This window comes from Rhamphochromis sp. 'chilingali', assembly GCF_963969265.1.
Source record: "Rhamphochromis sp. 'chilingali' genome assembly, chromosome: 2".
NCBI lineage: Eukaryota > Metazoa > Chordata > Actinopteri > Cichliformes > Cichlidae > Rhamphochromis > Rhamphochromis sp. 'chilingali'.
Genome location: NC_137930.1, coordinates 21356606 through 21383230, shown reverse-complemented (window position 1 = coordinate 21383230; position 26625 = coordinate 21356606). Strand labels below are relative to the sequence as shown.

Sequence of the window (26625 nt, the reverse complement as noted above, 5' to 3'; positions counted from 1 at the left end):
ACAAACACGGGCGCCCAGTTAAACCACTGCTCCAGATAACCTTGTCAATGTGCAGCCCTCTGCCATTGCTCCATGCGTATATTTTCCCCATGTTCACACCTTTATGGGTATAATAACAGCACCGTGCATCGCAGTTACCGTGTTAAGAACAGCAACAAGGGGACAGAGAGGGAGATAGACTGCAAAGATCGAGGGTTGCGGGCGGGGAAGGAGATAAAAATGACCTTGCTGGGAATAACAACAGCAGCCCTTAATGTGTTGCATTACAAGATATGTGATAAAACACTTTTATGTGGGGGGCTGTAAATGCTGTGGTCTCATCACACATGGTGCCCACTCAGTGGCCCATCTTGTGCTTCTGTGTGTATGTGAGTGTGCGTTTGTGTGTGTTGGACTGGAGAGGGGTTGGTGTCCAGTGCCAGAGCCAGTTATCCTAAGCGTGGGGGCAGCAGCACTAACTAATTGCCTTTTTTCTCACCTTGGTTGTGGATTTTTTGGGGGGGTGTTTTTTGTAAATAATGTTATTTCCTCTCCTGAGTTATGCAAACCATGCTGCCACATACTAGTCTGTGTGCTTTATATTGAAGGTTTCATGACAACAATGGGCTTTTAAAATTAGCTTAAGGAGGGTTTGTTATGTTGTTGTGTTCTTTCCTTTTTCTTTTCAGGACTGTGCGTGGAGAGCTGATGAGAAACAAAAAAGAATGTGCACTCAGCGCCACCCCCTAATGGATGAGTGACGGAACAACAGCGCCCATGGATTTGGCATAGACTGGAGGCTGTTTGGACAATTTAGTTATTCAGTGGGCGGATAAATTGAGGCAACAAAAATTAGATCAGATTATCACAATACACTGTTGGAGACACCATAGAGCACCTTTTTAGATTTACCCAACGCACCAAAACCTAAAGATATCAAATCTGCTGTCACAAAAGATAAAGAATGAAAACAAACTGGACCAAAATAAAAGGTTGATGACTTAGAAATCGTTTTATGATTAACTCATTTCGAACTTTTTTACCTCTTAACTAAAACAATCTGTTATATATTTGGTGTATTAGATCTTTCTCTAAATCTTTCTTTGCAAATAATCATACATTGCTCCTGCAGTTTTTGTGTTTTTCTCTTCTTTAGAAAATGCAGACTCAAAAGCTTCCCCCATCATAACAATTAAGTACACTTCTATGTGGTTGGTGTTTAATTTTTGCAGTTACTGGTATATCTTCTTATGTTCATGTGCAGATTAGTGATTATCTTTATTAACATTAATGATTTTGTTTGATGCCTCCTGGCCATATCAATAAATCTCTTCCATCAACAGGATGTTAAAATTCAAACAAGTTTTCCTTTGGTACTTCCTTTCTGATACACCAGACACTTCGCTTGAGCTGTCTGAGCTTGCAATTGTTATTTCTCTATTTTTATTTCTCCTTTGCAACATATATTGGATTGTCATTTACTTTATACTTTTAGTCTTTGAAAAAGAAGTCTATACTGCTTCTCACCGTGTTCTTCTTGTCTGGGAGTCTTTCCTTTTATTTTTTTCTTGAGCATTCACCTTTTCCCCCCGTTTGTGGAGCCTGACACCCCTTCCAGCCCTCATATCCAGGTAGTGGAGATGTTAGGCCAGGACTTATCGATCAGACTATAAATTATCCATGCATCACCTCTCCTCTCCTCATTGCGTGTCTCACAAGCCGTCCGAGGCCTTATAGAGAGAAAAAGAGAGGGGAGGGATGGGGAGTCAAGCGAGGAGGGAGAGAGAGTCTCCTGCAAATTGTTAATTAAATACGAATCAATCCTCTGCCATTTATCAGGACGCGCGTCCACTTCACCTTTAAGAGGGGGGCAGAGGAAAGTGTGGGAGGGTGGAGGGATAAGGAAAATCAATAAGGCAGACTGAGGGGAGGGATAAGTGTTTAATCCAACAATCAAACTATATCATGGCCATTATAGAGAGACAACTGGACATTATGGGGTGAACAGGGTGGGTTCGCAATCTTTCAACATCTTTTAGCCTGCTATGTTATGCTGGGCTGGGGCAGATAAAAGTACTTACAGTACATTTAGGCTTAAATGTTGTATTTTCATAAAACACTTTTTAAAGTTTATAGGCTAAAATCTCCAACCTAAACTGCTGAGCACATACAGAAAATAAGATTACAAGGCTTAGACCCAATAGTAAAGGACATGCTTGATGCAAGGCCTGAAATTGGTGGAAGGAGCCACCAGTCACATAATCACAGGTTCATCTTAGACGCAATGAATGCCAGATAACTGAGTTTATGATCATGCAGATTTAATTCAGAGAAATTTCATTAGGTAATTGTTAAAAAAGCACTATTACTAATACTTGTATATGAATACAAGCACTACTATTAGTGTGCATTCCTTCAGAACACGATCAGGAAGTGAAAACATAGGGATCTACCTGCTGTGGCGACCCCTTGTGGCAAGGAAGAGAAGCTTTAGCTTAAAATTTTAATGAGCACTAAAACACTGTGATTTTTACTTTCCACGATAATTAAATAATTAAATCTGATAATTTTTTTTTCATTTAAAGGTTTAAATACATACCATAAAAGAATTACAGTAAACATATACACAGGTGTATGACTGTGTGTGTTTCGCTAAATAAGCACATAAGTGTAACTTACTGTGGAATTTGCGTCTGTGTTTGTATGTGCCATGTGCCCAGTGATGTGTTAATTACACACTGATTGTAAATCTGTACAGACTTTGAATACCAAGGCATCTAAACCCCCACAATCTGGAGAAGAGTGCTAAAGATAGCAGAGGCAGGAAAACATCCCTGATAGGGTTAGCACATTTACATCGACTAAATGTTTTAACACAGTAGGTCATTCTGTAGTTTAAAAAACAGCCAAGCAGACGAAAAGAATGTTATCAGTTTTTCTGCTTCTCTGTTCTGCCCCTTACACAGATGCCTATATCACTTTTGTCCAGGGAATGTGATGAAATGCTTATCCTTTGACGTAACAGCTAACATTAGCATGCTAACGCCCCAAAACTACAAGCTATGTAGGCGCAAAATACTGAAATATCAACATGCTCTTTCTGTATGTCTTCAGTTTACATTTGATTAGGCTTTGTTAGCCTTTCTAACCTTTTGTCATACTTACATGTTTGACTGGCACAAAGCTATTTTCTTAAGTACCGCTAAACCATAGTCAGCTTTCGCTTCTCCTCTCCTAAGAACCCTGGGAGCTTAACAGTCATCCAACATCTGTCTGGAGCCCAGGGAAAGGCAGAGGCCCAGATGTCAGAGAGATTGGTCTTATGGGAGTAGGCTTCTTGGCCCCTTCACTAGGCAGCCGAGTTAGTGAACTAGGATTAGAGTTATCTTGGAGCCAAAGATAGATGAACTCTAACCTCAGATTTAGGGTATATAAATATAAGTAAACCTCAGCTGTTCTGTGATTCTTTACATCACTGGATTAAAAAAAAAAAAGATGATATACATATGTTTTGTCCTTTTCTGATTTTCACAAATAAACTCTGTTTTCATGGTTTTCAGTGATTCATTACTGAAGGTAAGATGACCAAAAACGGATTTATATCATTCCTAATCTGGTGTCTTTCTCTCAAAAGATTTTAGAATAAATTCTTTAAAGCAATTTAAAAACTACTACTTTTAAAGCATGTTTTAGTGTGAAGCTTGTATCTCCCAATATCTGTCTGTCTTTTCCTTGTTTTTCCCCGGGTGGGTGGCAGAGCTCGTCCCAGGCAGCTGGATTGTCCTCTATTAGTGCTGCTTCTGTTCCGCCACCGTAATCCTCTCCACCGAAGCCTCGCCTCACTCCTAATCTGAGCCACAATCTCTCCTGCAGATGGTTCTCTCCTTAAGCACAGAAAAAGAAGTGAGCTCATCCCTATCTCTCCGGTTATTCCCCCGTTATCGCTCGACTCCGTCATCCCTTTCTCCCAACATTACACTCTCATTCCTCATCCTGAACACTTTTTTTTTTTTTTACTAAATAACTACCAAGTTTAGAGCACTTTCAAACATTGCCCACCATCTGTTGGAATGTTTTGATTTGTTTTTAACATTTTTTTTTTTGAATCCTTAAGAAATAAAAAATAAAGTCTTGTCCACACAGTATGTTGATATAGATTAAATTTCAATACTTTACTGACTACATCTTGTCATTATTATTATTTTTTATCTTTATTCTAAAATGTCACATTTGCAAACCACCTAAAGCAATTGCTTTAAGTCATATTTTAAGAAGTTTGTATTCAAGGATTCTGTATAGCATTGCTTTCCCAAACTCTGTGGTTCTTTTACCAACTCAATTAGAGAGTAATCTCTGTCTCTCTGGAGGACTTTTACTTTTTCTTTCATTCCCTCCCAGGAGCTGGAGCAATAGCTCACAACTGATAGCCCACTCTGATCGGTTGGTCTTAATGCTGAGCCAGGAGGGGCACAGCAAAAGAAAGGGGTAAAGGATGAGAGGTGTTGAACAATAAACTGAGGCAGGGTTTCTATGGCAACAAGGAAATGAAGGCCAGGTATGCAATGTGAGTGGAAAGCCAGGAAGCCGGGGCCGTGATCAGGTGCTGTCAGAATACTTGGAAACGAGGAGTGAAGCTCGGGGTGTTAGAAATGGATTGCAGGGCATGATTCACTGCAGAGGGAGAAGCCCAGAAGAACGAGAGAGAGAGAGAGACCAAAGAGGGTGGGGTGTGTGGCTGGGGGTGGGGTGGGCTTGGAGTGGAGTGGAGATGAGAGTTGCGGCACCATTTTTCACAGCAGACAAAAACATTTGCTGGGATATCAATTTGAAGCTGCAAAGCAGTCTTCCCCTCCTGCCCTGCCATCCATCATCTTTTCGTGCTAACCACCACTTGGGCACTCCACCCCACCTATACGCCGCCCCCCACCCACACACATGCACACTTAAACAGCCTTACCCTCCATCTACCAACAGAACACATTTCAGCACACTTTCTGCAAATTCAGGCAGTTGCACAAACCATGCATGTAGGAGCTTGGGGTGCATTTATGCGCAATACACATAAAAGTGTGACCCATAGATGCTGCATGAAAAGAAAATGCAAACTAGAGTAAAAACACAGCACCTTGCTGTAGCTGGGGCTGAAAAGGCGGAGCTGGGCGGCTGCTACAGCGGCCGTCTCTCCTAGTCTTCTCCCATTAACACCAGTAGGGGAAACCCCACCCTCTGGCTGCCCCCTTATTGGCACCTTTGCCTGCACCCCATCACTCATCTCCCAGCCATCATCCATCACCCATTGCGATCAATAGGAGGCCACGCATTCATCAGTCCCTGGGTGCTGATGGGAAAGAGGAGAGTCGGCGGGGGGAGGGGGAGGGGGTGCAGTGAGAGAGCACATGGCATAAAGGAGAGGCGAGAATACACGAAAGTGAGGAAAAACTGAGGTAAAAAATGAGAAATAAAAGAGGAGGAGGAGGAGTCACGTAGGAGAAAATTTGAGAAAAGACAGGGGCAGACTGTTATAGCACCGAGACAGCAAGAGAATTCTGAGGCATCAACAGGAAAGACATGAACATGGTTGGGTGAATAAGATCTAAAAATATAGAGCCACGCTGAAACGTACAAATAAAAACGCCGTCTTGAGAAAAGATGAGAGTCAACACTGCCGCAGTGAAGGTTTGTTTAATATGGCACAGTCACATTTTCAGGTGGCAGTAATGAAGGCATCATAATGATGAGTGGCAGTCTTTGCTCTTTGAAGACTGCAGGAAAAAAATTAAAAAGATCCTCTGGGGCAAAGGCAGAAATATAACTTTAATTACGGGAAAGCAAGCACACAAACGTAAGCACACACTCATATGCAGAGCGGAGATGATGGTGCAATGTCACTGTCAGTCATTCGGCGGTTGTCACTTTCCGGCAAGGCTCTGCACTTTGTGCTGACAGCCCATAAGTTGTGCCGGCACACATGTTGGCTCAGCGGTCCCCACCCCTTCACCTCGGCTGAAGGTGGACCGGAATAGATCGCACTTTAAGATGATGGATGCTCCCTCTGCCCATAAAGGTTAGGGACGGGGCAATAAGTTACTGAGCACCGCATTCAGGGCGAGTCGTAGATGTGGCCAACAAATATACAGTAATTCTGATTGCTTGACAGCTGGGACATGAACTTGTGTGAATGCTGAACCACAGCATGGCATACTTAGGTATAAAATGTTAAAAGGAGGTTTCATTTTGCAATTCCCCGTGAGGATTCATTGATTGTATATTTCATTAGGCCTCTTTTTTTTTAAGTTTGCTGCGTGAAGTAATTTTGGATGTCTGCACACTGCATAAGAAAAATATCAAGACGTTTCAACCAGAGCAGACACTTTCACTTCAACGCCAGGGGAGAGAATATGCTTATACCAACCACTACTTCTGCTCCATTTAGTCTTTAACATGGAAACCCAGCAGGGGTCAGGGAGAGTTGTGGGTTAGGTGACATGTCCAGAAGAAACGCCACGGCCACCAACCACCTGAAGACATTTAGTCCCCAGATCCCCTGTGTGTGTGTGTGTGTGTGTGTGTGTGTGTGTGTGTGTGTGTGTGCATGCGTCGAATGTCACTCTCAGGTTTCGATCCCTAGGTCCCCATCTGCCGGATGCTCTCATTATTCAGGAGAGGCTAAACGCTCTTTGTACCAAGCTGACTGAGACAAAACCCCACCTGGGTAGGATAAGTCACAACAAGCTCTGAAGTGCACTATAGTTGCATGAAAACATACAAGGAGAAAGACCTAATTGTCATGTTGGTAAACAGCTCTGAAAATGTGGCTTCTGGAGGCAAAAAATGTGTAGCTCTAACCTTTAATCACAGAGAAAGAGCTGGAGTCTGAGAGTTTTTTTAAGTTGTCTACGCTCAGGAAACTAAAAGTACAAGCTGATAAAATAATAAAATGAGAAAATTGATGTTCTTTTCATATTACAATATCTTAATTAGAACAAAACAGTCCAAACAACAGCATGCTTAAAACATGCTTAAAAAAGAGAAAGCAGTTTTCACAAGACTTGATCCAGTCCTGCGAAAAATAGCGAAAAGAAAATCAAATGAATTAAGAAGGTACGTAGCAGCAAGAAGCTGTGAATCAAATGCACTTGATTAATAGATCATCAGCAAGTGTGAGCGCCTCTATAGAAGCAGACGTTTTGGCAGTTTGCTGGCTGTAGTATATGTTAACACAATGCCAAAGTCTTCCAACGAGTGGTCATCCCAGCAAGGTCAGACTGTGTAATGCTCAGAGAAACTGCAAAAAAACCCAAACAGCTACATCTCACACTCTCCAGGCCTCAGTTAGCATAACAAATGCTAAAGTTCATGACAGAACAATTAGAAAAAGACTGATAAAGCGTGGTTTGTTTAGAAGCGGTGCCGGGATAAATTTTCTTCACTGTAAAAAGAACATGGCAGCAGAGCTTAGGTTTGCAATGTTACATCTGAACAAACCACAAGACTTCTGGAACAATTTCATTCGGACAGACAAGACCAAAGCAGAAATGCTTGGCCATTATCCACAGCACCGTGTTTGATGGAAACCAAACACCGCACATCAGCACAAAATCTCATACTAAATGCCAAGCACGGTGGTGGAGGGGTGATGCTTTGGGCTTGTTTTACAGCCATGTGACCTGGGTACCTTGCAGTCAATGAGTCAACCATTAACTTCTCTGTATACCAAAGTATTGTACAGTCAAACGTGGCCATATGTCCAGCAGCTAAAGCTTGGTCCAAATTGGACCATGTAACAGAACAATGAACCCAAGTGCAACTGCAAATCTACAACAGAGTAGTGTAAAAAGAATCCAGGTGTGGCAAGTCCAAATTTCAGCCTCAATAAAATGCTGTTGAGTGCCCTTAAGAGTGCTGTGCATAAATAAAACCTGCAAACTTCAGTGAACTTCACAATATAAAGTATTTTGAGGTGACTACAACTGTGATTTGACACTATGTGAGTAAAAATGAATTGAACTGAAGCAACATTGTTAAGAAGGGTGCTCCTGAGAGACTGTCATACAGAAATTGATTACTTCAAGTTAGGCTGAGGGTGGTTCCACAAGCTATTATAGCATCTTAGCACAGTTTTTAGATGCAACAAGTTGGTATTTTCTAGGATAAATAACTAAAACCTAATTGCATGCAAGCAGTTACAGACCTAATTAGCTATGAACAATGTGATTTAGAAGCCAAAGACCAAGAGATTTTCCCAAAGGAGTGGGTGAAGATTTTGGATTAGGGACTACCGTGACAGAATTACCAAGGTGTACTCATAATTTATAGGCTTAAAGGGCTTCAAAAAATTTACTAACCTGAAAACCTCAACATTTAACTTCTTCGTCTTTTTTTTATTACAACATATGGAGTATATCCCACCTTTCACTAAAGTCTTCAAGCCCCTAATAATCAGCATTGGATTTGTTTTAGCATATGAGGTTGCTGTGTGGCTTAAATGAAGTCTAGTCCAATACTGCATACAACTGGCTATCAACAGCTTAGCAAATTAACAAATTAACATAGAAGATGATGACTTCTCCGACTTTTTACTTTTAATTTCAGCTGCTTTCACGTGGGCCAAACAATTCAGAGGCTTAACCAAACCAAACTGGACGTCACATATGCTGTCAGACTGAAACAATCAGAAGATACTGAGAGCTGTGCAGGAGTCAGCTGCAAGATGAGTCAGGCTGCTGGGTGTACTGCTGGAGTCGTGCATGGACTGTTTGGTTTGGTTCCTCATGCTGTCCAGTTTAGTTGTCCATGATGGTGAGTAGCTATGGGCCTTTTTTTTTGGGGGGGGGGGGGGGGGGGGGGGGAATATTGAAATTATAAAAAGCTCAAAAATGTCCTAAAAGAGTGGTATACAGGAAACACAGAATTTGACAAATGTAATAAAGGGTCAGTGTGAATTCACTACAATTCAAACCACTGTCATCCACAATCAAGCCTAAATTTATTTACTAATAAATCATGTAGTTAAAAGCTGCTGTGAAGTGGGAATTCTCACAAATAAATGCTGCCTATTTTCCAGCATAACCACAAAATTCCACTTTACCTGCCTCATCTTTTTTCCTCCTCCTCTTCCTCCTGATGATGTTTACCGCAGGCACTTTACAGGCTATGTGTTTCTCTCCCCTAAATATTTTATTTTGAGCACATTCATTGTCTTTCGTTCACATGTACACACCTACACACATGCACATTGCATGACCAAAGAGAGCGCACATGCACATGTGAAGGCACATACTTGTGTGTGCGCACTTGCACGTGTATCTTGCATTATCTTGTATGTGTTCCTGTGTAAATGGAGACCAGTTACAGATAATAGATGTCTGTGTTTAATATTGGAGGAGTTTGAGGTAACCGCAAACCTGCAAACCTGGGGTCACCGTGTGTGAGGCTGGACACCTGATCTGCAGCGCTGCTGAACAGCTATTGTAAAAACAGCAGACTTGGTGACTGATATCCTTAACCTGATTTTTGTTTCATTTATACTTTTTATGTCTGTGTGTGTTTTATTACCAGTGAGTACTGCTTTTACTATGTGTCAGAATTTATTCCTTAGCATATGCTAAGGAATAAAATGCAACGCTGTACCTGTCTTTCAATAAATGGCATACACGTTTGCGGGAATCCCATAAACACCAACTGACTTTATGAGTCAGCAACTAAAGAAATATGAGGTGCTGCTTACATCTGGAGCAAAAGATGGAGATGGGTGGGAGGTGTGGACAGCTAAGAAGAAAATAAGCAGTTCCAGCCAGGTTGAGGGATTAGTATACACATATAGTATAAACATCTATATTAACAAGCAGCTGCAGCATTTGATTTTTAATGCTAAGCTTATAAGAACGTAAAGGTGCCATAGTCCATACTTGCATGCATGTTTTTTATCTCACTAGATTTGTTTTATGTTCATGTAGTTTTTACTCTAAACCTATATTATAAGTCTAACTGCAAACAGGAAACTGACCTTTAATAGTCAGTGAACCAGATATTTAAGAATGGGTGTAGACAACATGTAGATCAGACTTTGCAGTATTAGGTTGAGGTTAGCTTTGGGTTAGGTCACCTGGTTTCATGACCCTTAACTTTTTGACCCTGGCATCATGTCACTGGGAAAAAGGTGGAGGTATTTCTTTCTGATAGCCCAGGCTTTCTGGGTTTGGCCAGTTAAAGGAAGAGTGGTATCCGAGCTGGGGTACTTTTGTACTTGCTGTATCATTAATGGGCCGCAGATAAAGATACGCAGGACTCCTGGCACTTTGTTACAGGTTAGGAGACGGGCTTAGAAAACCGATGCGTTTATCTTGTCCTTTCTATCTAGGCTTCGTTTTGGTCCAATTCACATGTGGGCCTGGCAGTAACCGATACATCAGTGAAGTTAGAGATAGTTGTATGTTTTGTTTTGTTTCTTAAACCTATCTTAGAAAGCTCACACATAAAATATAATATTTCTTACTTACTGAGCCTGGTTTCAAAAATCCAGCACAAACACGCCATTTCAATGTCACATCTCATGCACTCGTATTTTTTCCACTGTGAAATGATTTGCGGCATAAATCTTCTTGCATTAAAATGTTTACACGAGCTGGTCAAGAGGCTTGACAAGGCAGCACAGTCCAAACGTAAATCAGCATAAGTGATCGGATAGATTTTTCTGCAGTAATGTATCGTAGCCTTGGTATGCACAATAACTCAAGCCAAGGGAGAAGGAGCAAGTGTATCCAGCACCCAGCCCTCTGTTTGCCAAGCCAATGTGGTTGGGTCATCAAATCGACAATGTGATTGACCCATCAATTGACCCCGATGACCTTTCAGGCCAATCAAGCTAATGGTGGCTAGTGGTCCGAGCATTACTTTACTAGTTTCCTTTCACTTGAACCATATATTTGTGAGTCTGTTTACACAAAAACATGCAAACACAGGCTGACATCCAGTCAGATCACACATCCTGGGTTTCTAACCCATCTCAGTTTGTCTGTATCGACACATCCCCAACTCAGGGGCTCTCATTAGTGCTGACCTTTTTCTCTTTGCAAGCCTGTTAAAATCAAGAAGCCTTATGGCAGTTTGCTTTATGGCCAAAGACTGTTCCTCTGATTTGAAATCATAATGTTTTTTGGTCTTTTTAACAATTCCCAGGCATATGGGTGTTTGTTCATATTAATCATAACAATAATAATGACTCCCCACATACAATCCAAGCTACCTCATCTGGATCGATATGTCCCTGTAGACTAAATCTCCATAAATCAATTATATAGTAAAATTCTTAGACTGGGTGTGTCCAAATTTGCTGACTGGAAGTGGGAGCTGTATTGATCTGATCCAGTATGTGGTCACTGTATCAGGTTTCCAATTATTTGATGTAATGATAGTGTATGGATTCTTAATTGACAACAGTGTGTACATCAGAGATGCCGATGTGTGGTGGACAGGCTTGTTGACTCAAGTAGGGTAACAAATGGAGACAGTTCTAAAGAGTCAGTATAGATGGCCTGTAGCAAGAGTTTAAAATGACTGTCACCTCTTCACCACCGCCATATGACTATTTCTGACACTTCTACTTTCCATTCTGGTGCCAGGAAAGCTTCATTGTTGAAGTGCGATCCCCACAGATTAAATAACAGCCATATAGCACACAGTAAACAGAGTTAAACAGCAGGCAAGGAGGAGGTAGGAGACATGTGGCAGTTATACTACAGTCAAACTAGGGAAAACTAAAGCAATTAATTTCTATTAGTTCTGTGATAAATTGACAGAAATTGCAAATCTGTTGCCATCTACATACTAAGAAATTCAAATATCTACATTAATTACTTAGATTAAGAGTCCAGACAGAACCTCATAATTTTGAAAAAGAAATTCACACGCAAATAGTGACGTAGAGGCAACTACGTCACTGTGGAGGAATTTCATAGTGATTTAACTGCAATATGACATAGCTTCTCAGCACCTCTGCATTTATATAGGAATCTAGCTAGAATACAACCAGCTGGAAATCAGTTGAGCTGAGTCCCCTCCTATAAAGGGGTATGTTGTGGATGATTTTTGTTCATCATTGCAGATTGATACAGCAGTGTGTTGAGGATGTGTCTGTTTATAAATTCAATGACAGGCATTTTGATTTTGTTTTATCTGGACATGCACTTCTTGATTTTTGTAATCTGTCATGTTGTGCCACTGCTAGAGCAGCTGGATTGAAGACACAAGTGCATGGCTGTGTTAGGTTTTACAGCCCTTTTAATGATGTATCATTAGAGAAGCTTAAGAGATTCACAGAGAAAGATGTTACAACAGATTGAAAACACGAGACTTTATGGAAAAAACTTTGAAATACAAACACTCTGCAACGTAATCCTGTTTTAACTTTTTCCTTTCATATATCAGTCCTCAAGTGGTGGTATTGTCTTAGTGGCAACACCTATCATTTAGGGGAGTTCTGCAGCAGCTTCCACCTGAGAGCATAAATATAAGTCATTGCGTGATGACGTTAAGGCAGCACGCAAAAAGACCAGTGCGAAATGTATAATGGTGTCCTAACAGCCTTAACCTTAACCTCAGTCTGCAGCCATACAACTCTAAGCATGTGTTGCCTGAAAAAAAAAAAGCTGAAGATGGGTGTGGTAGACACACAGTGTGAAATCAAATCCAACCAGTTTTCTGGCTAATTTTAAAATTTTCGTTATTTCTTTCTTGTTTTAAACTGTTCTCCTGACTAAAAATCAATTATGACGTAAACAAAGGGACTCAACATATGCTCAAAATTACCAATCATTTATTTAAACCAGTCATTCTTATGTTATTTCTGCTTTGTCCACCTTCAGAAGCCAAGAGGGTTCACACAACCATTACAAGTCAACTGTTGGCTATAAAAATAGATACATTTCAGTAAAATAATGGCCATCACAAAATCATCAAGGATATTGTGGCGAATGTAAAAGCCTTGTGATAAGAAAAGCTCCCAGTTTAACTTGCTTTTAAGTAAAAGTAAAGTTCACCCTACATCAGCATCTCAGCCCTCACTGTCCATGCCAATCAATTCTGTCTCTCTCCCTCCCTCTCTCATATCAGCTGAAATGAACTGCACATCTTTTCCAAACAGAGCAATTTCTCTGCCATCTGTTCTCCAACATAAATCAGGGCTTGTTGATGTAAACCTCCTCCTTCCTCAAACTCTCCCAGTATGAAGTGAAGCGGGTCTAATCCCTCCAGTCTCCCCTGCTCTCTAAATCATCCATGCATATTTATGTCTGTGCATCACAAGCTAGATAGAAATGTCTCTATATGCTAAACACAAACCCCAAGGACGTGGTCTCATTGAAGGTTTGTGATGAGCGAGGACAAAAACAGATTTTTTTAAATAGATGTGTATGGTAGAAAACTGGTAATATAGTTTGATTTGTAATATGCAAAATTTCAACATTAAAACATCCTTTTTTTCACTTTGGCTCTTACAGTTATCCCGATGTTTCCAGAAATCTGTTAGTTCACACACTCTAAGAAATAAAATGTTGCATTTACTCCACCCAGTTATGTCAACCGGTTCCACATAACTGGGTTAGTGAAATATAAAATGTATGATACACTTAATTTGAACAACAAATTTTAAGTACATCTGTCAAGCTTTGGCTAATTAAATGCAAATCACAAGAATGGTGTTGTATTAACTAAATATCATAATGTTGATCTAACTAACATGTTGACTTAAATTGACAACACTAAATAAAATCTACTCAACCAAAACAAGCCCTACTTACTCTATAAAATAAGATGTTGCATTTACTCCACCCAGTTATGTCAACCGGTTCCACACAACTGGGTTAGTGAAATCTAAAATGTATGACACATTTAATTTGAACAACAAATTTTAAGTACATCTGATAAATTGACTAACCCTAAACGAGCTCTACTGAAACTATAGGATTAAATTACTTACTCTATTTAAAGTAAATTGAATAAATCAAACACAATTTTATTCAGTTAACCCAACTTTAATAACACTTGGTGTAAAATGTGCTGAAGCAAACTTTGAGCTGTTCAAAATTCTAGATCAATGCCTTTTTCCTAAACAAAAATATCTTCACATATATGCAAGTGCATATTAAGTACAGGAAGACATAATGCAGAATGTTAAAATCAAGTTATTAAAACTGGAAAGTGTTGTGATTCCAACATTTTTAACATTAACATGACTTAATTTAAACTTGCTTCGGGTACAATGGAAAACTCACAATACAGTCCTATAAACAAGTAGAAATGACTTTAGTGGCATTTTTGTCCATATTTAAAAAACCTTTTTTTTCCCCAAAACTTAAAATGAAGTCCAAACTTAGGAGCAGTCTTGTTCAATGTAGCTGGATGGTGGTAAAAGTTCAACATGAACAAAGCATGCCAAAAAGTATGAGGCCTTGCAGAAGTTCTTGCGGAATTCAAACTGAACAGTTTATAAAGTGCAAGGAGATGGGTTTGAGAATCTTGTAACCAGTTCAGTGTCCTCTATAGTTCAGTGCAGGCTGTTTCACTCAAGCAGTTTGTTTTTCAGAACTTGCACATTCATGGATAGGTTGTTCCCATCCAACTCCATCAGCACCTTCTGAAGAAATTCAAATATGTATTTCAGGTGCTTTGGGTACCTCAGATTTAGACTGTAGATTAGTCCAAGCAGGAGGGCACACCCCTTTGCCACATCACTAAGAGCTTTCAGCACAGTGTATCCTTCTATGATGACACCAATGTCCTCAGGTGTATCTGCAGAGTCTGCTCCTTCGTGTCTGACAACACAGACTCCTAAAGTCAGCTGCTCCGTTTCTCTTCTTGCACTAAGATCCATATCCTTAAAATGAAAACAAAGGGGGGAAAAAGTTACTTGCATATAGATACATATGAACAAATGAGCCCACCTTCAATTTACTATCCCAAATTAAAAAAACCAAACAAACAAACAAACAAACTGATCTTTCCCCTTTTCTAACTTACCAAGAATTCCTTGAACAGGTCATCTGGCTTTTTATTTAAGTAGACACAGATAGTTTTTAGGACGCATTCCCGTCGAACATCAATGCTGATATTCTGGTGGAGATAAGAACTCAATGTGAGACAAGATTTTGGTTCTTTTCCACCTCTTCCCAAACCAAAGTCAAAAATATTAACAGATGAGTGATTAGCGATGAGTAATTAAACAATGTTTGACAACTCACATTAGTGACATTCAGTGAGGTTAATGATTGGTTAGGCACTGATTCTTCTGAGTCAGATCAACAAATATATGAACACAAAACTAGAAGCTTTTCATTTTTGACAATACATGAAAGCTTTCACTTTTGCTTTAATCAATTCTAGACTGTTCAACAATATAATTATTAATTGTACCCCTAAAAATGTTAAAATGAAATAGAAGATTAGAACTCGGCAATATGGATTCAAAATCCTATCACAATATTTTCTGGTATTTATTACGATAACAAGAGTTACAATAAAAGATAACAGTAACCACAATCACATCTGAGCCACTTTTGTTGCATCTACTGACAGACAGAACTAGCTGACCAACATAAAATGAAGGGGGAACACACAAATTGTCACTTTGATAATCAATGGAACTGATACAAGGAGTTAAATGCATTACATATAGCTGTATTACACATAATGCTGCATTTTAATGACACAAGATAAATGCATGTCTTACACTTTAATCACTGATATTAACACTAAACCAGATATCAACACGGGGTAGAATTCCTTCAAACAATGTAGCAACTTATTTGATGCATGTTTCTAAAATACACTATACATATATTTCATTCTTCAAACGGATCGGATCGCTGGCGCTCCTGGTGCTCATTACTGACACCAGGGAGCATGCGCGGTAGATGTTGGGAGTAATTTTAAAGCTGCAGTTCTTAGTAGGCAAGTTGCAGCTTAACATGAATCGTAAAACATTTTGGGAAATTACACCAAAGTGGGCCCAATAATATTTGTTAAATGCCTGACTAATAACACCTGTGAGAGGCATACAAGCTAGAATGCTAAAAAAAAAAAAAATTACCAGACATCATTTGTTTTAAAATAAAACATACAGAAGTACTCCCGAAAATGTCGGATGTTTATCATTTAGTACACATTAACCAAATATGTCATCCTTAAATGGTTGTACTTACCAAATAATCCTCAAATGGCAATGGATTTTATCCAGGCTTCTGAGCATGATGCAAGTTTCGGTTGAAAATGGCAGTTGTTCAAACTTCCACACTGCACATGTGCAAATTGAGAAGTAAGGAGAGCCTGTTAGGACAATCCTCTTCAAATTAAAGTGCTGTTCATTTTAAATGAACTTTTTACGTTGAATTTAATGTAATGCATTTTGTTGTATTGAAATATTGTGTTATTAATTAAAATCAAAACAATATCCTTGTGTTTAGAGTTAAAAATCAATTGTGACATTAATTTTAACATAAAACGTTTACATAATGCTAGCAACATCAATGTATCATTTCTTAGAGTGCACAGCAGCTGTTAGTTCACTCAGCATAACAACACTGGGCTACCACACCACTAAATTTATTTCATAATATCATCTAAACTAGCTGCTTATCTCATGACGAGATAACAGTTAACATCATGTTAGCTAACGATTCCTTTGTTTCAGCCATTTCATTAGAACTAGAGATGGACCGATCCGATATTACGTATCGGTATCGGTCCGATACTGACCTAAATTACTGGATCGGATATCGGAGAAAAATAAAAAATGTAATCCGATCCATTAAATATCACAAAAGCACCTCACAAAACTTGCAACACGCCGTAACTCACCTCAGAACGTTAGCACGTCGGAGCAGTATGCCTCACGTGATAGAGAGGCTGTGGCATGCGGGACCTGTCGGTGGTCTGGATAGCATGTGGAGCTTCGCTAGCAACCCGGCATTTCATCTCCGACAAAGTTATCCCGAGAGAAGTAAAGCAAGTGTGTAAGTCCATCTCTGAATGTTTGTAAAGCATTCCTGCGTTAAGCTTAACAAACGATATATGGAGCGACTGCCTCTTCTTGCTGCTACTTCAATCATGAAACTGCTTAATGATCAGCTGATCGGCTTTTCTGCATTTTTTTTTCACACTGCATCAAATTAAGGTTGATTACGTCGATTAAGCATCATGAGGTGGAGCGTGAGGGGTGGTTCCCTATTTTTTATTTATTTATTTTTGTTGTTGCTGGGAGTTGGAACCCTATTAGTTAGGTTGCTTAATATTTACGCTAAGTACTCTTTAAAATACCAGAATAAGGAGGATGGTGTAGGTTTGAGTTTATTAGATTGATCAGTATTGTTGAACTATGAAATATTTTTTTTTGCATACAGGTATAACAGAATAGCTTTAGTGTAGTTGTTGTTTTAAACTTGAGTATGAACTTATACAAAATGCAGCAAGATATTTAAAAAAACAGTTTTGTTGATTAAAACACACTATATCGGATTGATATCGGTATCGGCAGATATCCAAATTTATGATATCGGTATCGGACATAAAAAAGTGGTATCGTGCTATCTCTAATTAGAACCAAATATTATTTATACTATACCTTGTACAGCTTGACTAAAACTTTAAAGCATTTGTGTATGTGAAATAGATTTTTTTCCTTCAATTAGACTCTCAGCTTGTGAATAAAGGCTGAATGTAGCCACAACAACCACTACACCAAGAATCCTTGATCCTACTTTTAGAGCAATGGCATCTAGTTATTTTAGAGTAAGAAGCATTGACAAAGTGTTGTTAACACAAAACCACAACAAGTATGCAAAATAGAAACAGTGGGAGGACAATCAAAACCATTTTTAGACTTGAGGATGCTAATTTATCAGCTAATGCTATCTTATTTGGTTAGCAAGATGCATCCACTGATAGCATGTTCATTACAAAGTTACAATATAAGAAAATGCAAGAATTATACTCATCAAAACTGTAAAACACACCTCCTTGTATGTGTTATTTGTATTTTCTAAAAGGTACCAACTTCACAAATATGGTGGAGTGGTCCAGACTACTTATCTGAATTAGCTGAGGTAATGCATGGGCTAGCAAACAGCTATTAGCTTAAAGTAGCCACCTAAAAAAAACTACATGACTAATAATGCCAGTGTGTAGTGACTAGTGAGTTAAACTCTACTGTTATTACAAAGGTGGGAAATACTCATAGAGACAAAATCCATTTTTGTGCCAGTTGTAGACATGTTTATTGCTATTTAGAAAATGGATGCATGGATAATAACATGGACTCTGAACCTAGCCTTAGGTAGCTATTTAAGGAATTGCTGTTCTTTGCCCTTGCAGTCAGCTATATTTTTATCAGTTGTGGTGATCAACAACTCCTTCCTCATGGTACATTAGTTTTCATTCACGCTGTCATTTTTGTCCCAATAATTAATTAACACAGAAGCGATTCTACAATCTGATTCTCACTTTCCCTCCACACACACCTGACGTAACTTCTGGTGCTGTTTCACCATGCCCCCTGCAGGTCATCATACATGCAAGAGAGCCCTTTTTTTCTATGTCTGAGCCTCCTGACCCTCTCAGTCACCCATACAGATGTTTCCACATCCGCTCATAATCCAGCCTAGTACACACATGCCAAGGATTAACACCAGCCTGGACCAATCCAGCCACATGTGTCTGAGGACAGAGAGCAGGACAGGACAACAGAAAGGTGTCAAAGTTAAACAAAAACACTGCTTCTGACACATTAACTTTTTAGTGGTTGCGTTTTGGATGTTTGCTCCAGTGGTTACGAAACACAACTCACACAACTTTGAGATACAATAGTTCAAAGTAATATCTGGCCAAATAAATCTGTACCGCAACAGGAGCAGGTTTTAATGCTAACAGATGGTTTGACAGGATTATGAAAGACACAAAGGATGCATGCACTTAAGGGACACACATGCACAAGAGATGATGAAACACCGAACAGGCTTGTAGCTCCTTGCTTAATGGTAATAATTCATCTTTATATAGCAAAGCAACTTGGAAGCAGCCGTGTGACCCAGCTGCGTGTGTCATGTTTTATTTTAATTGGTTTAATTGGGTAGTTACTTTTCTCTCTCTCTCTCTCTCTCTCGCTGAAGCTTGGCATCCTGTACTGTCCTGGAAGTCGGTCGTTTGTTAGGGCCTTTTATCACATTTTCATTTATTACATTTATTTATTTATTTATTTATGATTTGCATTTTTCTAGAACTAAATGATTACTCAACATAAACACATCCTCAGACCAAGGAACAACTGCACACACATTTTGTCTATAATATGTGGCCAAACTTTCATCTGACAGGCCCAATAGATCTTTCTATAGAAGATCCAATGAGCTTCTTCATAACACAGCACAGTGCAAAAAAATGGCTTTGATTAAACTTTCACTAATTAAAGTCTTCCTCATCTTATAAGCCCGACTAATTGATTTAATTTGTCTTAGCCCAAACTATTGGCTGTGACCTCTACTTAGTTAATGAATTAATTGATTTAGACCAAGAAGTCAAAGAGGATTTTTGACATGTTGCCCCTTTAATCTTGCTTACTCTGGACACTCTTTGGGTCATAGAGGCAGTGTATTGGTGGAAGGTTTTGAGGGTGGGAGGTGGAGGGCGGATAGCTTCAGCTGTGGATTATTTTTTCCACTCCACCAGGATGCAATTACAGAGTAGATTGGGCCTTCTGCAGTTTGTCAGTGGATGAAGGAGTAGCCAGAGCGAGGACATTTTAAAAGCACCATCCCTCAGGTACTTGTAAACTTAGAGGGGGGGAAGCAGAGAATATTACCCCTGACTAACCTCCCTCGTGAAGAAGAGGCAGCGCTCTACCTCTTCTTCGTGGTTTGGAAGAGAAAAATATGAGTCAGTAACATTGCCATAATGCAGCAAACATACATTACAGAGGCTTTGGAATGTCCTAAATCAGTAGCATCTACTTTATTGACATCATTTTTCTTGGTAATGGTAAGATACATCGGAGCTTCCTCAGCACATGGGAAGTTATTAACCAGATGCGGGGGGAAGCCAACATCTGAACTTGGCACCATTTGGTGGGTGGCATTTGCAGCTGTAATGGCACTAAATGTACTAATTTATGAAAGAAGGCAATAACATAGGAGGTGGGTTTGTTCAGAAGAGCCTCGAGGAGGAAAAGAAGAGATAGCTAAGTGCCGTGCCCTTTAGTCAGCCATGCGAGGGGAAACCTGGAGAAATAGCTCCCTCCAGTGGTGGTAAATTAAAATGTTTTCCTTCTTCGGCTGAAATCCAAGCTGAAAAGTCTCATCCAACAAGGAATAAATGTTTCAGAAAATAAAAGCAAAGGAATGAAAAGTGTGACACACATTTATGTAAAATGATCAAAAACGGTTTCCAAACTAAAACTCTGCTTGCTCTGTTTAGTTTGATTTGTAGTTTAAGTGACTGATATCAATTAAAAATAAATGTAAATTGCATAAGAGTGAGCTGAATAAGATTTTGAGAGCTAGTGAATGTGTTTAAGATGCAGTATACTTGGTTTTCCACTAATGAAAGTTTTATTGTTTTCATATTTATCTTATTCTGCACTTTAGTTTTCACACGTGTCCCTTTCTACTGGGCCAGTATTATTTATACCCAAGAACAGGATATGTCTCTTTGCTTTCAAGACCTTTTTTTTTCTCTAAATGTTCACAATTTATCTTTTAACAAGAACCAGAGAACCAAAGCGCATTAAAAGTTTAAGTCTCAAGAGGAGTTAGGGAGAAAGATAGGCAGGAAAGTTTCTCACCAAGTGGAATCAGTCCAATAACCTGTGCTGCAGGTTTTGTCCCCAAAGAGATCCAAAGACCCATTTCAAAGCTTGGTAAAAAAAATAATAAAAATTTTTTTAAAAAGCGTGTACAGCTAAAGGCGAACTATTGGATACTTATATGACTGGGTTGTGATAAAATTGTCCATGAAGAAAAGTGTGGATTCAGCCTCTATCCCTAATGGGAATAACATGCAGATTTAAGGTTCACATTTCCAGGGGGTAACATTTTTTTTCTATTAAAAATGAGAATTATCCTTGTTTTTCACCTGAAGCTTGCACAGAAGTTGTCTCTCGCTAAGCCAAAGGTCACATTTATACATTAGCGCTAATGATTACATGAGCAAATGATGATGAAATGCAGCATTCAAAGCTTCGCTTCCAATAAGCGCTACGGCAACGACCCTGAGCTTTTAAGAGCTCTTTAAGAGAAAACGTTCTTGGTAAATATCTCACTGAAGGAAGCAATATAGGCATCTGTAGAATACAACAATACTGTCTGCAACATATAGAATATGAGTGGGTTTAAAGGCTGCACTAACTTATCTATGCCCACACACAGTTGTGATACAGACGGAGATTATACACAACAACTGAAATGCAGGTTTTGATAAGAACAGATTTTATTGTAATTACAGTGTAACTTTTATCAAATATGCGCACCATGGCACCTTGAAGAGTGTGCTGTAAAATGTATGGTGCCGTTTTAGATTTATTAAGTAATACAGAGAAAAATTGGGGGAAAGGGAGATCGGCGAGAGACATTTTTTGATTCAAGGAGTGAAGAGAACCACTACAAACTTATAATGGAAAGCGCTCCGATAACATTTTGTGCCAGTGAGCACAGAAAATACTAATTTTAATAAGTATACGGCCGTTAAATTTGTAAGGTCAGAGCTGACTTCAGACTTTGGCTACCACTCAAATTATTATGCTATGGATTTCATTACTAAAATCAATCATAATGCAAAAGAAAAGCACACAGATTCGTATATTCAGCCTCGGTGACAGCTTAATGTTTGTTTGATTAAATATTATAGGTTTGTTTTTCTAATGTTGCATAATACACCTTTAAATTCTTAGCAAAGTGACCCAGATCCCTATTAACAACTGTAATAAACGCCTTTAAAAAAATTTAAAAAATACCCCTGCATTTATTATGACTTATGGTCACCTGCTGCCATCTGGCTTGCTGACAGATACCAGAGATGTAATCCTTGGGCTGACCAATAAATCTGCCCAGTGAAGGTTACGTGATATACAGAGAGACTTGACCATGTTTATGTGGCACACAGCTTATGAGGACGTCCAAATGGACACGCATAGCAACAGTGTGTTTGGTTTGCAGACTGCCCTTTACAGCGTCTTTTTACTAAAACGGCCGAAAGTCACAGGACTCCAATTTGGCTTCTCTAACACACACGTAGGTTTAATAGGTCAAGGTAAACTAATGCAGTCTAATGCAACAGTCCTAAATGGTAGCTTTTATTTCATTTGGTGTGGTAAACAACACACCAATCAGATGTTATTGTGATTTTATATATATATATATATTATTTAGCAGTATTCAGAAAGGCTGAAAATGCTTTTTTTAATGCACTAGCTGTGTTCTTGCAGTTTTATATTTTCATTGACATTACATTACTCACATTGTTATAACTTTGATTATAATAGGGGGGCATTTGTCAAGGGCAAGATTTAAGGAATTCAGAATATTTGTGAACGGATCTGATTAATGAGACATCCAGGTGACTGTGAACACACAGTTAGATACAGCATTTCTTGCAGTTTTGCTCTATAAACCACCACAGTGGATTTCAAATCATACACTATGTGACTGTGATTGAAGTGCAGACTTTACGTGTTAATTCAAGGAGTTTTATGCAAAATTCTGCATGAACTTTTTAGAACTGCAACCAGTTTTATACACAGTCCTCCATTTTCAGATGCTCGAATTTAATCGGCCAAACTCACATCAATGTTTATCTCTTATGATCATTTTGGTGTTAGTTACTCTGGGTTTCATCTGTCCAAAGTTTGTTTGTTTGTTTTTCAGAACTGTGCTGACAACGTTTCCGACAAATACAATCTTACCTACTTCCTTCCTAGTCTTGAGTGTAACCAGTGGTTTGCACTTTGCTGCAAACCCTGTGTATTTCCATTCATGAAGGCATCTCTCGACTTTAGGCATTGACAATCATACGCCTACCTCCTTGTAGGAGTTCTTGACTTGTGCAGTTGTTTTCCTTAACCATGGAAAGAATTCTGTCATCATGCACTGTAGTTACCTTCTGTGATCTTTCACACCTTTAGGCATTGCTGACCACTTCTTGAGGATGTACTAAAAAAAATTTAAACTTGGCCACTCCATATATATATTTTATGTAAAAATAAAAAATAAAAAAACACCTTGAATTAAAACCAAAACACTGCACTTCAATCACATATTATCATTGCTAATTTACAATCCATTGTGATGGTGTACAGAGGCAAAACAACAACAAAAAAGAAAGAAAAACATAATAAAATGGTAATGTGATATTTCCTGGATCTTATTTGCACACTGTAAGGACTGAAACATATCCAGGAACTGTGTGCTGCTTTTCTAAACGTTATTCATGCTGAAGAAATGTGGTCTAAAGGCCAAATGGTTGTGAAACTCTGACCCTTGAAGTTAGCTTAAACTAATACTATTAGCCTTCGAGTTGTAGTAGGCCTACACACATATCTACAGTCGACATATTACGCAAACCATACGTAATACTTGCCTAATACGCGGTTGCTAAAATAACTGCAAAGCAGCTGAACGTTACATACGAGCAAACAAGCACAAATCTAAACCAAGCTCCTTTTCTTGAGGAGCACTTCCCCTTTAAGTCGGCTTCTGCCGTCACAGCAGGATGACTCGTATATTTTGCGACAGGACGTAAACGCGCCGGCTCGCTGCCGCCTTCACGGTTTATCTTGAGAAAGAAAAAAAAAATAGGAAAATAAAGCTTGTATGCATGTTGCTGGAAATTTTAAATAATGTGACGCAATCCTCTGGACGTATGCGAGTCAAACAGCCTTGATATTTTGTTTCGTTGTGGAGGAAGACGTCTCGGTGTTTCATGTAAGATTCTGCACTGTTACTTAGCTCTAGACCACAATATGAAGAAAGGATGCTTTGGGGTTGCATATACTATGCTGTGGCTATGTTTTAATCATCCAAAAATGATCACTAGCTTAAGTTTTTTAAATATACATAGGTCTTTTTCAACGTGCATATCTATGGGTATTGTTTGCATAAGCTTGCCTTTCTTGTAGGTGTGTGTGCCGTTTGAATGTGTATTTAAAAGCATGTTAACCATCTTAATTTCTCCACAGAGCCTTGTTCCATTTTTAAAGAGAACCCCTGACTGACAGCAGAGGGAAGCGAGCACCCTGGATCCCCTCCCCATGAAGCTGACTGCCTCCCCTGAAGCAGCTTTCACATCTGGATCAAGGACTCCAGTGCACTTTGTTGGGCTCCTGTAGCCCATCCATGCCTGTGATCCCCATCCCACGGCGGGTGCGCAGTTTCCATGGCCCCCACACCACCTGCATGCACTCAGCCTGTGGGTCGGCACACACTTCCAAGCTAGTGCGGACTAAGTACAATAACTTTGACCTGTACCTGCGCTCACGCTGCATGTACAGCTTCCTCCGCTTCTTGCTCTACTTTGGCTGCAGCCTGCTGACCTCTCTGCTCTGGGTGTCGCTTTCTGCGCTCTTCTTCCTGCAGTACATCAGCGTGCGTGTGCTCCTGCGCCTGCAATACAAGCTGTCTGTCATCCTGCTTTTGCTGGGGCACCGGCGACTGGACTTGGGTGTGCTTAATGACCTGATTATATACAGCATGCAGATCACCATGTTTCTGGTGGGGGGACTCGGCTGGTGCTTAATGGTGTTCGTGGATATGTAGCTCTGTCATGAGAAACATGAGAAATGTGGCATGTGATAGGAATGTTTTGCACTCAAATACTCTGTTTTATATTTGACTCTGCTGTAGTCAGAAAGGCGCAAAATCTCATTTGGTTTATTGTAGATAAGGTTACAATCCAATAAGAAGCATCAGAAGCATTGATGCGATCTTTAAACCAGCCTGCGTGGCTTAAACAGTTAAATAGTTGTTCTTTTAAAAAATGTCAGTCCTGCATACTTCAGAGAAGTTAGAAATGTCAAAAATGAGAGTGAGACTTGTGACTTTATATAAGTTATTGTTGTATTTTGTGCCATTTGTAAACCGTCTTAATGGACTTTAAAGGACATCTCGTCTAGGAATGTGTTTGTTTAAAGTCTGTTGCATGGAGGAGTGACTTAACAGATGACTGATGTGCATCGTGACTGTGGATGCACGTCAGTGATCTGTGCCACAAAAAAGTCATGCTGGAGCACAAAGAGGATGTCATGATACTGTGTATGAATCAGTGCATTTAAATGATGTTGTGTATAAATAAAAATACAATGTAAAATAGAAAGCACAGTTTTTAAAAAAAAAAGAAGTTAAATGACTCCACCTGATGAATAAAAAAAAAAAAAAACTTCCCTGGATTCAAATTTGGCCACTGTCTGTTGATTTGGTGCTTGAAGCCTTTGCACACTCCTGTGATTTTTAGAATGCTCCCTGGAAGTCTTGTTCCCGCCCGAATCTGGGATGTGCACTGGATCTTCTTCACTGTGTCAAAACAGTGACGCTTTACTCTGAGTTAGAGTTTAAGGAAGTGTTCAAAGTAATAAAAATCCAAATCTGGTGAGGAGGGCAGATGGAAAGCCACAACTGTGTTGGTATGACCAAAAAAAAACCCCCAGCTTTGAGGTCGCTTGTGCTGAATGTCCTCCCTTAGACAGTCTGACTCCTGGGGGAGGGGAGAGGAGGCGAACTGATGGTGCACAACCTCGTGAGCGACAGGAAATAAGCAACACCTGTGCTCCTAGTTGCAACCAGCCTTCAGACTTGGTCTCATAGCTAGATGACAGATGATGACACAGATATTGACGTTCCCTTTCTGCGCGAGTTTAAAGCCTGTGGAGGGGGCAAGTGTTTAAAACGTAGGACTTCCAGAGAGCAATCTGAAAATAGCAGAAGTCCTGTAAGTGATGGAGAGGTGAACAAGGAGATGGCAGTGGCCAAATTAAAATCAGGTAAGATGTTTTGGGAGTTTTTTTGCCTTGAATGTGCTGCATCAGAAAGTTTTTGTTGTGTTTTTTATATGTTTTGGGCAAAATAGGGCAAAGGGTATAGCCTGAGTCACAAACATTTTTTTTTAAAGCTGTTTAATAAATTCTTTTTTTCCATGAGCTGGTTTGTGCTTTACAATGCATGGCCAAATGAATGTGTTTACTGTGTAGTCTAACACTCATGACGGCATGCCTCGAGCTGTGTCATAAGAGTGTGTGACAGTTCAAACTGAAAACGGCTTTGGGTCAAGTGTTCCATCAGTCGTTCTTCACATGGTCTTGGAGCTGCTCTGACAGACTTCTCTGTTTAGCTTCCTCCAGCACGCAAACACCAACCACAACTAGATCCTGCTGTTTGTGCCAAGCATAACAATGGAGATGGCTGTGCCCCAATCACCTTATATAGCCTCATTTTCACATACCGTGAAGTATGCCTTACTGGAACTAATGAAGGCACTGAAATGAGCACTTTAATTCTAAACCTGGGTTTGCTTTGAAGATTTTAACTATTTTTTGTTCTTGTCATGCACAAGCATCAGGTTGGATAGCTATGATTAGGAAAGCATGCAAAAGAGGCTGGAAGTACAGAGCGCCAACTTTAG

General features: G+C 39.5%; 1 protein-coding gene and 1 long non-coding RNA gene across 2 annotated transcripts; one reads left to right on the top strand and one right to left on the bottom strand.

The window, feature by feature from the left end:
- Positions 1–14786: 14786 nt before the first annotated feature.
- On the bottom strand, positions 14787–16263 carry LOC308391657. Its single transcript, XR_013970680.1, has 3 exons — positions 16176–16263; positions 14995–15087; positions 14787–14851 (listed from the first exon to the last, which is right to left on the bottom strand). It is a non-coding gene; the product is annotated as an uncharacterized lncRNA (long non-coding RNA).
- Positions 16264–23731: 7468 nt separating this feature from the next.
- tmem250 (transmembrane protein 250) lies at positions 23732–26111 on the top strand. Its single transcript, XM_080874945.1, has 2 exons — positions 23732–23936; positions 24191–26111. The coding sequence occupies exon 2, from the start codon at positions 24348–24350 to the stop codon at positions 24765–24767; it is 420 nt and encodes a 139-aa protein (XP_080731071.1). The 5' UTR covers positions 23732–23936; positions 24191–24347; the 3' UTR covers positions 24768–26111.
- The last annotated feature ends 514 nt before the right edge of the window (positions 26112–26625 follow it).

Coding starts and splice junctions, on each gene's coding strand:
- tmem250 (XM_080874945.1), top strand. CDS start 24,348: ATGCCTGTGATCCCCATCCCACGGCGGGTGCGCAGTTTCCATGGCCCC.